The sequence below is a fragment of the Cervus canadensis genome, chromosome 4 (genome assembly GCF_019320065.1).
Source record: "Cervus canadensis isolate Bull #8, Minnesota chromosome 4, ASM1932006v1, whole genome shotgun sequence".
NCBI lineage: Eukaryota > Metazoa > Chordata > Mammalia > Artiodactyla > Cervidae > Cervus > Cervus canadensis.
The window spans coordinates 29,036,259-29,052,533 of NC_057389.1; the positions used below are offsets into that span (position 1 = coordinate 29,036,259).

At 38.8% G+C, this 16,275-nt stretch overlaps 1 protein-coding gene across 1 annotated transcript in view; it reads right to left on the minus strand.

Annotated features, from left to right (window-relative positions):
* MSH3 (mutS homolog 3) overlaps positions 1-16,275 on the minus strand; it is a 155,331-nt gene that overhangs the window by 68,347 nt on the left and 70,709 nt on the right. Inside the window, exon 13 of the mRNA XM_043467515.1 lies at positions 6,925-7,057. Within this exon, the coding sequence (XP_043323450.1) occupies positions 6,925-7,057 (133 nt within the window). The remainder of the gene's footprint in view (positions 1-6,924; positions 7,058-16,275) is intronic.

Here is a 16,275-nt window from a genome sequence, read left to right on the forward strand (position 1 = left end):
AGAGTGTAGTGGACCCTTGAACAATGTGGACGTTAGGAGTGCTGACCCTCCACACAGTCAAAACTCTGAATAGAACCCTACAGTCAGCCCTCCATACCTGTGTTTCCGTATCCATGGATTCAACCAAGCATGGGTCACATAGTACTGTAGTACATATTTACTGAAACAAATCTACTGTAAGAGGATTTGCACAATTCAAAACCATGTTGTTCAAGGGTCAACTGTAGTCTTAGTCTCTGGAGAAGGTAAAACATAGGTATCTGAATCAGCTTCAGGCACAGTGGAGGATGAGAGTACCACCAAAAGCAAAGGATTAAAAGAATGATTCCAAACTGAACGTTGAGATTCCCAGTTGTCCCCACTGAGCTCACAGAACATTGTTAGCCAGTCAGAAAGCTGAAAGAGTCCCTAAGGAGCCTCACAAGCCCAAGAAAAAATTATGAAGACAGCATATAGCAGGAATTCTCCCCATAAATGGACCGTCAAGTTCACACAACAGCTCACCTCATAAGCTGCAAGCCACATCCAACTACACAGAGCTTACTACCAGTGTTTTATTTCCTATTCTTTAAAAATGATCAGACAGACTAAAAATTCTAACATGAAATGCAAACACTAAAATAAACAACTAATTAATCAACCAACAAATACCAGAAGGAATGGAACCTATACAGGTAGAAGAAAATGTTAACAACATCCTCAGTTAAACAGAGAATATTGAAATAAACAGGGAATCATGAATTAAGAATGGTATGTTATTATTTTAAAAGAAACATCCAGAGAACAAGAAAACAACCCCAAAATTGTATAAATTAAACTATGATAGTAGAAATGAAAAATTTAACAAAAGAGGCAGAAAATCAAGGTAATAAAATTTCCAAGAAGGTAAAGCAAAAGGGTAAAGAGATGGGTAACATAGAAGAAAGATCAATAATCAGTCCAGAAGATAAGAACTCAAATAATAAAGCTATAAAAGGAGATAAATTTTCAAAAAAAAATTCAGAGGTATATCATATATATACAATGAAATAGTACTTAACATTAAAAAAAAATGAAATAATGCCACTTTGCAGCAACATAGATGGATCTAGAGACTATCACACTAAGTGAAGTAAGTCAGAAACAGAAAGACAAATACCATACGATATCACTTTTATGTGGAATCTAAAATATGACACAAATGAACTTTTCTATGAAATAAAAACAGACTCATTGACGTAGAGAACAGATTTGTGGTTGCTAAGGAGGAGGGGGCCTGGAAAAGGGATGGACTGGAGTTTGGGATTAGCAGATGGAAACTATTATATGTAGAATGGATAAAAAACAAGGTCCTACTGTATTGCACAGGGATTATAGTCAATATCCCGTGATCAACCATAAAGGAAAAGAAGATATAAAAAGAGAATGTGAGTATATATACAACTGAATCACCTTTCTGTACAGCAGAAATTAACATAACATTGTAAATCAACTATACTTCAATAAAAAATAATAATTTTGAATTTAGAATTACAGATCCAAACTTTAAATAATAATTCAGAAAAATTTCCCAGAACTTGGTTGCCAGATTGAAAAGGTCCAATACAATGAATTAAAACAGAATCAAATCACAGCTGATCAACATGAAATTTTAAAACATTGGAGACAAAAGACACAATCTTCCATTTATAGAAGGAGAGAAAAAAGAACCACAGCAACAAAAAAATGTCACAAAAAGAATTGGGAACCAGTATGACTTCAGACTGATTAAAAATAATAGTAGAAGCTGTTGAAAAAGACAACACAAAATTCTAAAAGAAAATAATTTACAACCTAGAATTTTATACTCAAACTACCAATCAAATGTGACAGCAAAACAAAGACATTTCCAGACATCAGTGTTTCAAAACTCACTCCTAATACCCTTTCTCAGGATGCTTCCAGAGAATGTACCCCACCAAAATGAAGGAATAAACCAAGGGGAAGTCATGAAGTACAGAAAACAGAAGATCCAATTCAAGGGAAATAAAGGGAATCTAAAAAGATAGCTATTCAACAGGTATAGCAGGCAAGAAGTCCAGGTTGGATCAGGTAGGAAGGCTCAAGAACATGAAATGAACAGAATATTTGATGAAAATGAATACCTTGAGATGAAAAGACAATGCAAGTTTAAGTTAATGGTAAGTACACATCATAAATAGTATATATATGTGTATATATATATATATAAAATGGATGAATGCTTAGAACATATTTAGAAAGATAATTACTTATATAAGAAATGAAGAAAACTATAAACGAAAAAAAAAAAAAAAGAAGCTAGGTTCAACTGAACAAACGGTGAGTTCAGAATGTATCATAAAGCACCTCATCTCCAGAAAGGCCGTGGCTCACTGGGAAAGACACATATAGGAAACTGCACTGTTTGTATAAATATGGAGCCTAGAAATAATTTATAGCTTAGAATTGACCTTGAGTCACTTAATGGTATATTCTAATAAAAGTAAAGGGCAAAAAATAAACATTTTCAATAGAATTTTTGAATAATAATCTCATAATTATTGCAATTTGATAAGCAAAAAAAAAAAAGGAATTGGTTGTTCATGCTTAGATATGATATCAAATTTAAGTGAGCAACAGAAATAAGGTGAAAGCCAGAAGTGCTTGCAACCAAGTCCTAAGTGCCCAGGCCAGGCTGCTCTCAAATTTCTTAAGCAAAATGACTCAATGGAGTCACAAGAAAGCTGAGAATAAGGGTAAAACAGTTTGCTCTTGAAGTCAGTCATGTTCAACCCCATTTCTGGCAGCAGGCTTCTCTGTGGAAGAGCTTGAGAACACATGCGCAAGTGCAGAGGCAGATCATCACAGGCCTGGAAGAACCCCAACCTAAGCTCCACACGGGAAACATGGAGTTGGGCTTCTAGCAGTCTAGCTGAGAAATTAACTATAAAACCTACAAAAGTCTGGAAATCTCCTTTCAACATTTACTAAGTGCTACACCCTTAGCAACTATGTATCATTTTCTTACAAAAGTTATTATACTTATTGAGCAGTTAATGTGAACTCCTATCACTAGCACTCTAAGATTTAAGTCTGAAGTCTTACTATCAAAAGAAATGTTTATTTTATTTCAGAGTCGGCCCACTTGGTATCCTCTATTATTATCATCATAAAAATACCTATTTGTGCCTATTCCATGGCACTTTCCACACAGCCAGATGGCCTAAGCCTACCACTTCCACAATATCCAAACAGTGTTCCTTAACATTTTCTGAATTTCACAAAATTGGCACAATCTGTACCCAGGATATCACTCACCATTTGGTGCATACAGCAGAAACTTATTTAGAGTAATCTAATGATAAAGAATAGACATGTGTTTGATGGTATGTTCCAAGAGCCAGCTAACTAATCTATAAAAATGTGGCTTAAAGCATTCAGACTTCCTAAAGTCGGTCTATACCAAATCATTTCTGATCTTCGCTTTTCAAATCAATCTTTAGACACATTCTTGTACAAACACTAAAACAGCAATAAAGGAACAACTTCTGAGTGAGTCACAAGTTTCATCAGTATAAGCTGAAAGTCTAAAAAGTCATTCCTGTTCTGCATATTGGTTACTTTTAAAAGAAACTAGATTCTATTCTGTATGATCTCACTTGTATGTGGAATCTAAAAAACCAAACAAAAAACCTGAATTAATAGATACAGAGCACATATTAGGGTCTGTGGAGCATGGTTATGTAGGCAAAATGGGTGAAGATGGTCAAAAGGTAAACTTCCAGTTGTAAACTAAATAAGTCCTGGTGATGTAATGGCATGGCAACCACAGTTACTAATACTGAATTGTGTATATTTGAAAGTTGCTGAAGAGGCGATCTTAAGAGCTATCTCTCATCAAGAGACCACAAAAAAGCTCTGCAACTTTACATAGCAAAGGATGCTAACTAGAGACTTATTGTGGTGATCATATATATTGAATCCTTATGTTATATACTTGAAACTAAAATAACGTTGGATATCAATTATACCGCAGTTAAAAAATTAGATTCTGACATTTACCAGAGTTTTAAACTTTTATAAGCACACAAACTTTGTGAAATGCAAATATCAAAGTACAGTTTAAAGAGAAGCAGGAAGGCATAATAGAAATCACCACAGTAATAAATGATGATGCCATCTTGATGCCATGGATACTATGATTCAGCTCTTTTGATTAGCCATTGATAATTTTTCAGCTTTGCTCCTATCTTCTTTTGAGAAAAACAAATCTCTAACATCTGCCAGTGAATCCTTTTTAGTAGTGAAGGCAATGTGTTTAGAGATCTGCTGCTTGATGAAGGGTAACAAGCATGGATTATCAGCCACTGGGTCAAGGTCAAAAACAAAATAACAGATGGTATGTCATCCATTCTGTAACCTCAAAAATGTCAACCATAATACTTCCTACTACCGGAACATCTGCTACTTTTGCCAGCAAAACAGAAACTCAGCAACTTCCCTGGCAGTCCAGTGGTTAAGACTTCACCTTCCAAAGCAGGGGATATGAGCTGGATCTCTGGTTGGGCAGCTAAGATCTCACATGTCTCATGGCCACAAAACCAAAAGATAAAATAAAAACAGTATTGTAACAAATGTAATAAAGACTTTAAACGTAGTACACATCAAAAAAAATAATCTTGGGCTTCCCTGGTGGCTCAGTGGTGAGGGGTTCTCCTGTCAATGCAAGAGACACAGGTTCGACCCCTAATCCAAAAAGATCCCACATGCTGCATGGTAGCTAAGCCCATGCACCACAATTACAGAGTCTGTGCTCTAGAGCCCAGGAGCCACAACTACTGAAGCCCACGCACCCTGCTCTGCAACAAGAGAGGCCACTGCAGTGAGAAGCCTGAGCACTGCAGCTAGACAGCAGCCCCTACTTGTGGCAACTAGAGAAAAGCCCATGCTGCAGCGAAGACCCAGCACATTCCAAAATAAAAATAAATAAATGATTTTTTAAAAGTCTTGGGAAAAAGAAAACTCGAACACAGTGCATCAAGCAATGAAACAATAGATGCCAACCCCATAACCAAGACATACATTTTTTCCCTAGGGATCAGAATTTCCCAATTTTGACTTTTTCTTTCTTTTCAAATTTAGCTGAAGCATATGGAACAGTTACATAAGTCCTCTTGGGCACTGCAAGTATTTTCAGAAGCAGCAGTTATTATTCCGGTAAAACAATGTAAACGAAAAAGCCTTAAAAAGGTAAAGACTAATAGAAAATTGGTCACAACTAAGGCTTTTCCAGTAGTCATGTATGGATGTGAGAGTTGGAGTATAAAGAAAGCTGAGCACTGAAGAACTGATAATTCTGAACTGTGGTGTTGGAGAAGACTCTTGAGAGTCCCTTGGACTGTGAGGAGATCCAACCAGTCCATCCTAAAGGAAATCAGTCCTGAATATTCATTGGAAGGACTGATGCTGAAACTCCAATACTCTGGCCACCTGATACGAAGAACTGACTCATTTGAAAAGATCCTGATGCTGGGAAAGATTGAAGGCAGAAGGAGAAGGGGATGACAGAGGATGAGATAGTTGGATGGCATCACCAACTCTACAGACATGAGTTTGAGTAAGCTCTGAGAGTTGGTGATGGACAGGGAAGCCTGGCATGCTGCAGTCCATGGGGTCTCAAAGAGTAAGATACAACTGAGCGACTGAACTGAACTAAAATTTTGGGCACATAAAAACTGTTCTAAAAAAAATTATTAAATTGGCAAGGATTTACATTTGGGCAAAAAATAAAAGTTGCTTATATAGGGACAGCCAGGGAGAAAGATTTAATAGTATTCAAAACTGCTGCTACATCAAAAATGGTAGTGTCCAAAAATGTAAGCCACTAAAACCCAGTCAAGGACCCTGGTTTAAATATGAATTCTGTCACTTCTGAGCAAATTATTAACCCTCCTCTTAGTATCATTTTAGCCAAGGTAATGCAAGCTGTCATAGCATTATATAAAGACAGCAATATACATAATTTCCCACCAGTAAGAAAGTAATAAACCTTCTTAACCTCACAAAGTTTTTTCTTTTTTTTTTTTTTTTACAACAAAGAGTCTAATGTATATGAATGACTTCTATAGTAGGTAAGACACTATAAAAAGTTTATTAACAATTACAAATATCACCAACTAATAACTTTTAATTTTAGGCATATTTTGAAGATAAATTATTTCTCTAACAAATCTCACTTGTTACTGTTATGATTTAAACTGGAAAGCTTAGGTGATGAAAATCAAAATAATGTGTTTTACTTAACTTCAATATCCACACTTGTCTGCATATTAATAATACCACAAATATTTTACAAGCAGATTTTTCCTTTGGTTAAGTCAAATAAGAAGTTGTTGTGAGGTCAAAAGAAATAAGGAATCTCTTCTTAAAGTAGCTAGTCTAAGTAAACTTCCTACTTTGATGATGGTCCCCATTTTGAGGATGAAATAGGAGAATATCCTGTATTATAACAGAACAGCCTCTATGTGTTGCTGCAGTTATCAGAAGTGGGCAAACAATGCCAAAATTGGAATAACCTCAGTGTGTGCAATTAAAATCTCTAAGGATTCTCTTATGTTATCTGTAAGATTTTACAATATAAAATAATTGTAACAAAGCTCCATGATGTTTCCTATTAATATCTGGTATCCCCTAGTGGCTCAAGGGTAAAGCGTCTGCCTGCAATGATGGAGACCTGGGTTTGATCCCTGGATCAAGAAGATCCCCTGGAGAAGGAAATGGCAACCCACTCTAGTACTCGTGCCTGGAAAATTCCATGGATGGAGGAGCCTGGTAGGCTACAGTCCATGGGATCACAAAAAGTCAGACGCAACTGAGCAACTTCACTCTATCCTCAAGCTGAAGAAAATTAACAATTTTAAAACACGTGATTTCTATCACACTTACTTTTTTGTGATAAATGCTACAGAGTCCTCTCTCTATGTCAGGCAATTTACGTAGATGATTTTCTATCTGACCAAACACACTGGATTCTGAATGGAGAACTTCAGATACAGCATCAAGTCGAGCATTTATTTCCCTGTGGGAACAGAGAAATGGCAATTATCAGATAAGTTAGGAACTCAGGATGTAGGCATTTCCCACTCTAATGCTCAGCACTGTGACAGCAGCCCCTTAGAAAAGCACAAAGGAGACTTCATCCGTACCTGCAGCCCTTCTCTGCCCCAAAGACCAGGCACCACACTAGGAAAGTCATTAAACAGATGGAGCAAAGACAGGCTCCATAAGTTTCCCTTCCTCCAGAACAAACACACAGACTACACTCCCCAGCCTCCCCTGCAGTGAGGTACAGCCATGTACCCAAGTTCTAGCCAATGAAATACATGTAGGAAGGATTACATCACTTCTAGTCACGGCCCATAAAACCTCCTGCAGCATTTCACATCCACTCTCTCCCCCTCTGCCACCTGGATGTTGAGCCCAGGGCTATTCTGTGAGCCACCTCACCTGTTGACTCCATCAGCGTGAGTCTGTGAGCAGAGCAGGAAACCTTCCACCCCACATCCGCTATCAAGTGAACTTTTCATTAGCAAAAAATAACCTTTTTTTTTTGTATTTAAACCAATGAGATGGAGAATTTGCTACTGTTGCTTTGATTACCTGGCTAATATAATGGATCTACAGTGAGCAACTAAATTTTCTACTCTGACTGAAATAACTGACCATCTCGGTCAAAAAACACTTCATTCAGCCAACCAGCTGCTTTGGGAGAAGTCTCAATGGTGGTAGCTGAATTGATCATATGCTTGATTGAAAGGGGACTTAGGCCCACTGAGCCTGGGCAGAGACTGTAAGCAGTAACAGAAAGGGCAGGGGATAAAACATCATAACCTCAGGAAACTATATTCAATATCAGGTGATAAATTATGTAACAGAAAAGAATATGAAAAGAATGTATGTGTGTGTGTGTATATATATATATATATATATGTGTGTGTGTGTGTGTGTATATATATGTGTGTGTGTGTGTATATATGTGTGTGTGTGTGTATATATATGTGTGTATATATGTGTGTGTGTATATATATGTGTGTGTGTATATATATGTGTGTGTGTGTATATATGTGTGTGTGTGTATATATATGTGTGTGTGTGTGTATATATGTGTGTGTGTATATATGTGTGTGTGTGTGTATAAAACTGAATCACCTTGCTGAACAGCAATAATTAACCCTATATTGTAATTCAACTACAATAAAAAATTTTAAAAAACATCAGGAGACATGGGAGGCCAGGATTGCAGCATTTTATCAATGGCTACACCTTAAGTGATGGGCCACTTGGAAAGAAATGGTGAGACTGTCAACTCAACCTGGAAACTTGACTAATGTGCTCTAAATGAGATAAAGCCCATCCAGCACCTATATATGTCAAAGGCCTACACTAGGTTATAATGGCCATATGTGAAAAAGCTGAAATAAGTAAACATATCTAGTAGAAAATGGGCCTTCAGTAAATGTTCTTTTCGATCAATAGATGAATGAACAATAAGCAAGTAAATGAAAAAATGAACTGACATTTGGGGGGAAATAGGGACATCAGCTACTGAATGCACTCTATCAAAATTCTTTTGATATCACATGCACTGATGTGAAGGGAAACTTAACATCAGAATCCTGCCTAGATGACTATTAAACTGTTTTACAATTAATTGAGAGTTTTTATCTTTCTTATCCCTATCACTGGGCTTCCCAGGTGGCTCAGTGGGTAAAGAATTCACCTGCAATGCAGGAGACACAGGAGATCTGGATTTGATTCCTGGGTCAGGAAGAGCCCCTGGAGGAGGAAATGGCAACCCACTCCAATATTCTTGCCTGGAGAATCCCACGGACAGAGGAGCCTGATGGCCTAACAGTCCCTAGGACTGCAAGAGTCAGACACGACTGAGGTAACTGAACACGACACACACATCCCTGTAACTATGCTGTGAAATCATGCCTGTTCACAAAGCAGAGGCCAACTTCAGGTATCATCGTTGCTCCGTTTTTCTCTAGCTCATCCTCTGCTGCATAGAAGAGGCATTTGGTTTCACATGACAAAGTAGAACAAGCCAGAATTTTGTAGACGCACAGGCCGATTCTTCCATTCTCAATGCTGTGGCCTCTTAAATCTCTTCAGTTTTTTCCATTCTATTGCTTCTACACTAGTCTAAGGAAATATGACCTCTCACAAACAGAACTGTTCTACCAAAACAGCCTCCAAACTTTTCTCCTCACGTCCACCTCTGTCCCTTTTTCCAATCCATTCTCCACAGCACAGCCTGAGTGGTCTTCCTAGAACCCAAACCTGTTCATGCCTTACCTCTGCCTTAAGCTTATCAATGATTTGCCATTAATCTCAGATTCAAATCCAGGATCCTTAAATGACCTGCTTACCTCACAAGTCTCGTCTTAGATCACCTGGTACTCTCTTCCTCTCACTCTAAGTTTCAGTCGGACTGAACTTCTTCCAACATCTTGGTCATTCCAAGTTCTCTGACATCACAGCTTTCTCACCTGCCCCTCACTCTGCCTTGAAGACTGGTTTCCCTTTTCCTCCTGCCTACCACCTTCCACTTTGTTTGGTAAACTTCTTCTCACTCTTCCTCTGAAAGGGTGTTCTAGACTCACTAGAACTAGATTTCATCCTTTGCCAGCCTTTTCCATACAGCTGTTTTCTTTCTATTGTGAAACTTACAACTGTGTTTATTTCTCCACTGTCTTCACCGCCAGACAGTAAGCTCAGTGCGTGTGAGTGTGTTTGTGTTCAGTCATATCCTACTCTTTCCGACCCCATCGACTTGGAGCCCACCAGGCTCCTCTACTCATGGGATTTTTCCAGGCAAGAATACTGGAGTGGCTTGCCATTTCCCCCTCCAGGGGATCTTCCCAACTGAGGGACTGAACCCACATCTCCTGAGTCTCCTGCATTGGCAGACAGATTCTTCACCACTGAGCCACCTGGGAAGTCCTAAGCTCTGTGAGAATGGGGATCATTTCTCCGACAGCATAACTGATCATGATACATGCCCAGTAAGTAGCTGCTGAAATCAATTGAATTTCGAAGACTACATATAAAATAAATCAAGATGAGGTGAAAAAATTAAATTTTCTCTGCATAGATTGTTAGGGTAAAACATTGATTTATTTTATCACAACGTTTACCCCCAAATGCTATACAAATATAAAGTTTTATTTTAATAGCTCACTTCTGCACAAATGAAAGAAGACACCAATTGAAATAGACTATGTTGATGCTGCAGATGGTATGAGGACAGATAAAATAATGCCATCTGTGAATGTATACGACAGCCAGATAGCTCCTCTCTCAAAAATTATAAAGGTTGTCTGAGATATGGAAAGATAAAAGCAAAAGAGGTTAATAAAAACTTAAGTCATATTTATGAAGTCTTGCAGAAGACTTTTTTTTTTTAATATTTTCTTGGAAAATACACAGGTAGTGGCTTTTATTTTAGCCTTGTGACAGCACAGACAAAACCTTGTTCTGAATCATTTTCACATTAACCCAGCCTTCACTTGTTAGGGAGGTTAACAGCTCAGAGGTAAAGAATTTGAGCTAAGAAAAGAAATAACCTCAGTTCAAATCCAGGTTCTTTCATTTACCAGTTATTTAGACTTGCCTTAGCTTCTCCATCTGTAAAATGGGAATAATAATGGTCCCTAACTCATATAGAGTTGTTATAAGGATTCAATGAAATAATACATATTAAGTACTTAGCAGACTGACTGACAGACAATAACTACTCAATACTTGTTAGCTGTTACCGTTATTATACAGACACCTTTGGTGGTGGTGTAGTCACTCAATCTTGTCCTACTCTTTGCAACCCTATGGACGGTAGCCTGTCAGGCTCCTCTGTCCATGGGATTTTCCAGGCAAGAATACTGGAGTGGGTATCCATTTCCTTCTCTGGGGGAACTTCCTGACCCAGGGACAGAAATCTGGTCTCCTCTATTGCAGATGGAGGATTCTATTGCAGATAGAGGGATCTGCCTGCAGATTCTTCAGCAAGTGAGCCACCAGGAAAGCCAGAGACACCTTTATCTGGTTGTGAAATTTGTTTGGTAGGTACCACAAAGAACAGCACAGGGGAGGGAGAAACAACACGCAAAACGTAAGCTGGGATATAACTGTGTTTAGACAAGCCTCTAGGCATAGATATACAAAGTGGTATTTTGTGCAGCGTGAACAAGAAAGGATTACACAAGGAAGGCCAGTCCTAGCATCTTAAGTGCTAAATCTGACTGGTAGTAGGGACCTGAAGTGCTGTGCTGAGACCTGACAGGAGGCACATTGAGAAACAATGCCATAACCAATTACCAATGTCTAACACAGGCAGGGAGAGTTGGAGAGGGTGTGCGGCACTATTTACCATGAATTTCTCATTATTGGGGCAGCCATACTTCCACTTCTAACTCCAAAAAGCAGATCAGAAGGCAAATCGGTAAAAATGACTTCCAATCAAGTTTCTTGGTGTATCTCAGAACTGTTCTCTAATTGGTGGGTATAAGACTTTATAAGTAACTGTAATAAAATAATAGGTCAGACCACCAGAATAGAAAACAATTATTTTGGTGCAGTCAATGAGTGTGCTCAATTGCTCAATGTGACTCTCTGCAACCCTTTGGGCTGTATAGCCCAACAGGCTCCTCTGACCATGGGATTTTTCAGGCAGTGGGTTGCCATTTCCTCCTGTAGGGAATCTTCCTGACCCAAGGATCAAACGCGCGTCTCCTGCATTGCAAGGTGGATTCTTTACTGCTGAGGTATCCGGGAATCAGCCAGTGAGAGAGATCAACAAAACAGGAAATAGCACTGCCAATTAAATGATGACACATATATTATTCTTCCAAGATGTCCTGTGGTACTCTAAATTGATTATACCGCAGGATGCATTCTAAACAGATGAAAAAGAGAACACCTGAGTCATTCATTTCATTCCATGTGACCAAAAAAAAAAATAATGAACCTAAGGTCCTGCAGATGGCAAAGATTCTCCTTTATCACCAAAGATCCAACAAGTAAATGTGGGTGTCGCTAGAGTCCTTCACATTTGAAAATCAATGGAGTGATGACGTTAGTGTCTGTGGTGTGGGGCCGTCACTGAAACACAGTGTATCACCTACAGCCACTGCCACAGTAAGGACATGTGATCTGTCTGTACCTACTGGCTGCTGTTTGTGGAAGATGCCTCTATTATTCTAATATAAGTTTATTTGGAGGGAAAGAGATAAACTACTGGGGAAAAGTTGGGGGTTTTTTGGTAGTTTGTTCTGATTTTTTACTGAAAGGTTAGCTCTAAAGATAACATAAAATGAGTAAATTAAATTCAGACATTAACACATTGGTCATACAATATGGCTAAATCAACTATCTAAACAGCTTTCTGGTAGAAAGAAACATGAGTCATAGGCCTTCTCCTAGGGCCTAACCATCATTACTTGAATCTACCTAGCTTTGCCTTCCACATACACTATTCATTTATTCACTCAATGAACAATTACTGAGTGTTTATAAAGCACCAATTGCATAAATAGAAGGAGGGACTTCCCTGGTGGTCCAGGGGCTAATACTCGGCGCTCCAAACGCACGGGGCCCAGGTTTGATCCCTGGTCAGGGAACTAGATCCCACATGCTGCAAATAAAGACCCTACACGCTGCAACAAAGACTGAAGATCCCACAGTCAAATAAACATAAATTAAAAAAAAAAAAAAAAAACAGAAGATGGAGAGTCAAGTGTAACAGTAGGAGCTAGAAAATGGAACAGGAACTTGGTCACGTGAATAATGCAGGCCACATAGGCGCTCTGACTTAGTCCTGAGAGCAACGGGAGTCAGTGGCTCATTTTGACAAGGACATAAGGACAGTAGCAGGAAGACTGATTAGAAGGCAGCTTCAGGAATCCAGGGGAGTGGCACTGATGATCTGAACCCAAGCAGAGGATATACCAGTGCAAAGAGCACATAGTTTCAAGAGGTATTATAGAGGTAAAGTAAACAGGAGTTGTGATGGATTATACAAGGGCGGGAGAGAGGAGAAAGAAGGAATAACTTCTTTCTGAGAGGTAATGACAGGTAGTAAGATGCCATCTGCAAATATCATGCTCAAAACCTTACAGACCATGAAAGAAAGGGTTTATTTATGAAATTACATTCTAAAGAGCTATTCTGAATATTTAGTTAGTTGAAAACTGTAAATTACCCAACAAGTTTCTTAGGATTTTTATTACTCATATTCAAAAGAGGCATCATTTTACCAACAGACAATTTACCCCTTTCAGAATATTAGACAGAACAATTTCCTGACAGTTACCTTCCATTATTGGTTCAGGCTACAAACCTAAGTCATTGAAAAGAGCATGAATGTGATTTGTGTTTTTGACAATAATGGGAATGGGTACTTCCAGACCATCCTTCCCACTGGGGACAATTTTAAAAGGCCAAACAAAGTATAAAAACATGTTGTTGCAAGTATCAAAGGACTAACAAAATGGTAAGGAAAAACTATATGAGAATCAAAATGAAAACAAGAATCCAAAGAAATAATCCAGCAGTCAAAACTACTTTTGCACTAAAAGATAGGCCAGTTCAGTTCAGTCGCTCAGTCGTGTCCGACTCTTTGCGACCCCATGAACCACAGCATGCCAGGCCTCCCTGTCCATCACCAACTCCCAGAGTTTACCCAAGCTCATGTCCATGCCAGAAGAATCTGCTGCAAAAATGAGCCAGCTGCATAGTAAGGGTAAATTTGTAGTCTAGGTTAGTATCATTTGGATGAACTGAAACATGTCAAAACTGAACTTAAATTAAGCCAGTCCCAGATTGGTAATACCACCAAGAATCTGGCAAAAGCAAATAAAAATATTCTACGGGAGAAGGTATCTGCACCTTAGTACTCATATTATTTATTTATTTTATTTTATTGAAGTATAGTTGACATCAACTATATTGTGTTAGTTTCAGAGGTAAAGTGATTCAGGTTTTTCTTTCATAGTATGTTTCATTATAAATTATTACAAAATATTAAATATAATTCTCTGTGCTATAAAACCTTTCCCTTTGGTAACCGGAAGTTTGTTTTCTATGAGTCTGTTTCTATTTTATATATAGATTCATTTGTATGGTTTTTAGATTACACATATATGTAACATCATACGGTTTTTGTCACTATGTATAATATTCTCTAGGTCCATTCATATTGGTGAAAATGGCAATACAATATTTCATTCTTTTTTATGACAGAGTAACATTCCATTATTTATGTGTGTGTGTGTGTGTGTGTGTGTGTGTGTGTGTGTGGCCCAGATGGTAAAGAATCCATCTGCAATGCAGGAGACCTGGGTTTGATCCCTGGGTTGGGAAGATCCCCTGGAGGAGGGCATGGCAACCCACTCCAGTATTCTTGCCTGGAGAATCCCCCTGGACAGAGAGGCCTGGGTCGGGGCTACAGTCCATGGGGTCGCAAAGAGCTGGACACTACTGAGTGACCAAGCACAAACACAAGCATGTGTGTGTGTGTGTACACACCACCTCTTCTCAGGCCAGTCATCTGTTGATGGACATTTGGGTCGTTTCCATATCTTGGCTACTGTAAACAGTGTTGCTCTCTCAAGTTACTGTTAAAAACGAATTTTCAAATAACACAACTAGTACACAAAGATAATCAAGCGTTCATGTATAAAGAGAAGCCAGATGAGTAAGAATCAATAGAAGCAACAGACAACGAAAGAGGCTACAAACTACCGAGCTTTGTGGGGTATGGGGCTGAATGATAAAAAATACTCAAAAAATTCAAAAGACATTGTCAAAGGAAAGCAGATGAAGAACAGAACAGGTAGGGAAATTAGAACTTAAATCAGTTATGTAATTTCCATTGCTTTACAGGTGATCTTTCTTTGCCCCCTTGACCTCTATAGGATTTTTGTCTCTGATTTAGAATCATACAGAGTTTCACTGCAATGGAAAATGTGGATTCCTTGTTTGTTTCCATTGCACTTTGGATTCAATCATGCTTTCTAAACCTAAAGATTCACATCTTTCATGAAATGTGAGAAACTCTCATCTATCATTTCTTTGAACACCGTCTCTCTTTTCCTCTTCTCTCTCATTTCATCCTACTGGAAATTAGATGAGGATTATGTTAGAACACCTAATTCTTGATTTGTCTTTTAGTCTCTTTTATCTTTGCTCACACTGTCTTTCTGTGCTATACTCTGGGTAATTTCTTTAGACAATATCTTGGATTTCAGTTATTTCATCTAGTCTGGTCTAACCCACCAATTGTTTCTTTTCTTTTTTTTGGAAACTATTACTTTGGTAAGGAATCCGCTTCCATGACTCATGAAGCTCAGGCTGAGGTCAGTGATGAGTTCTGGAGATAATGACACTCCACTCTGGAACTTCTCTCTCTTCCTCTGAGCAGGCAGGTAGCTAAAGATGAACAGAGAAAGGGGGGCGCAGGCCAAATTGCAGGAGACCATACATCTTATCAACAGTGGGAGTCCTTGGGCAGACAAACAAAAGAAGGACCTCTGGACTGACATGGAAACCACACATTTTGGGGTGATAAGTGTCCTGGAGGCAGACAAAGAAAGGAGGGAATCTCTGGCATCTGAATGTAATCTTTTGCTCATCATGTTCTTATTACAGTAAAATTAGCCTTGCAGAAAAGAAGTTCCTATCATGCACTGACACCATGACACTTCCAATCAAGACTAACTAAGGACAAAAATCCCCCCTCGCCTCAGGAAGGTGGAGCTGGGATGAAAATCAGGGAATACAACTCCCCTGGGAGTTCCCTCCCCAATAAATATTCTGCTCCTTCATTTCTATATCTCATATAACCGCACTGCCAAACAAACTCAGTGCAGCTACTCACCTGAGACTGCCCACCCTCCACTTAATAAATCCTCACTTTGCTTTCCTGACCTCCCTACCTTTTCTCTGAATTCTTTCTGCAACCTGACAAGAACCTACTCCCGAGTAACACCTCAACTGAAAACCCAGACTCATGAGGCCTCAAGCCCTGCCCCTCTGTTCCTGGAAGATGCCAAACCCAACTATGTAAAAGGTTTTTTCAGAAGAGGAGACGACTTTTGTCCTCCCAGAAGAAAAACCCTCTCCTTTGCTTTATGAGGCAGGTAGCAATCCCAAACCATGGACAGGCTGGGACCTGCGCAGGCCCCAATCCTACCCACTGTTTATATTAATAAAAGCTACATGGCGTTGTTTTTAAAA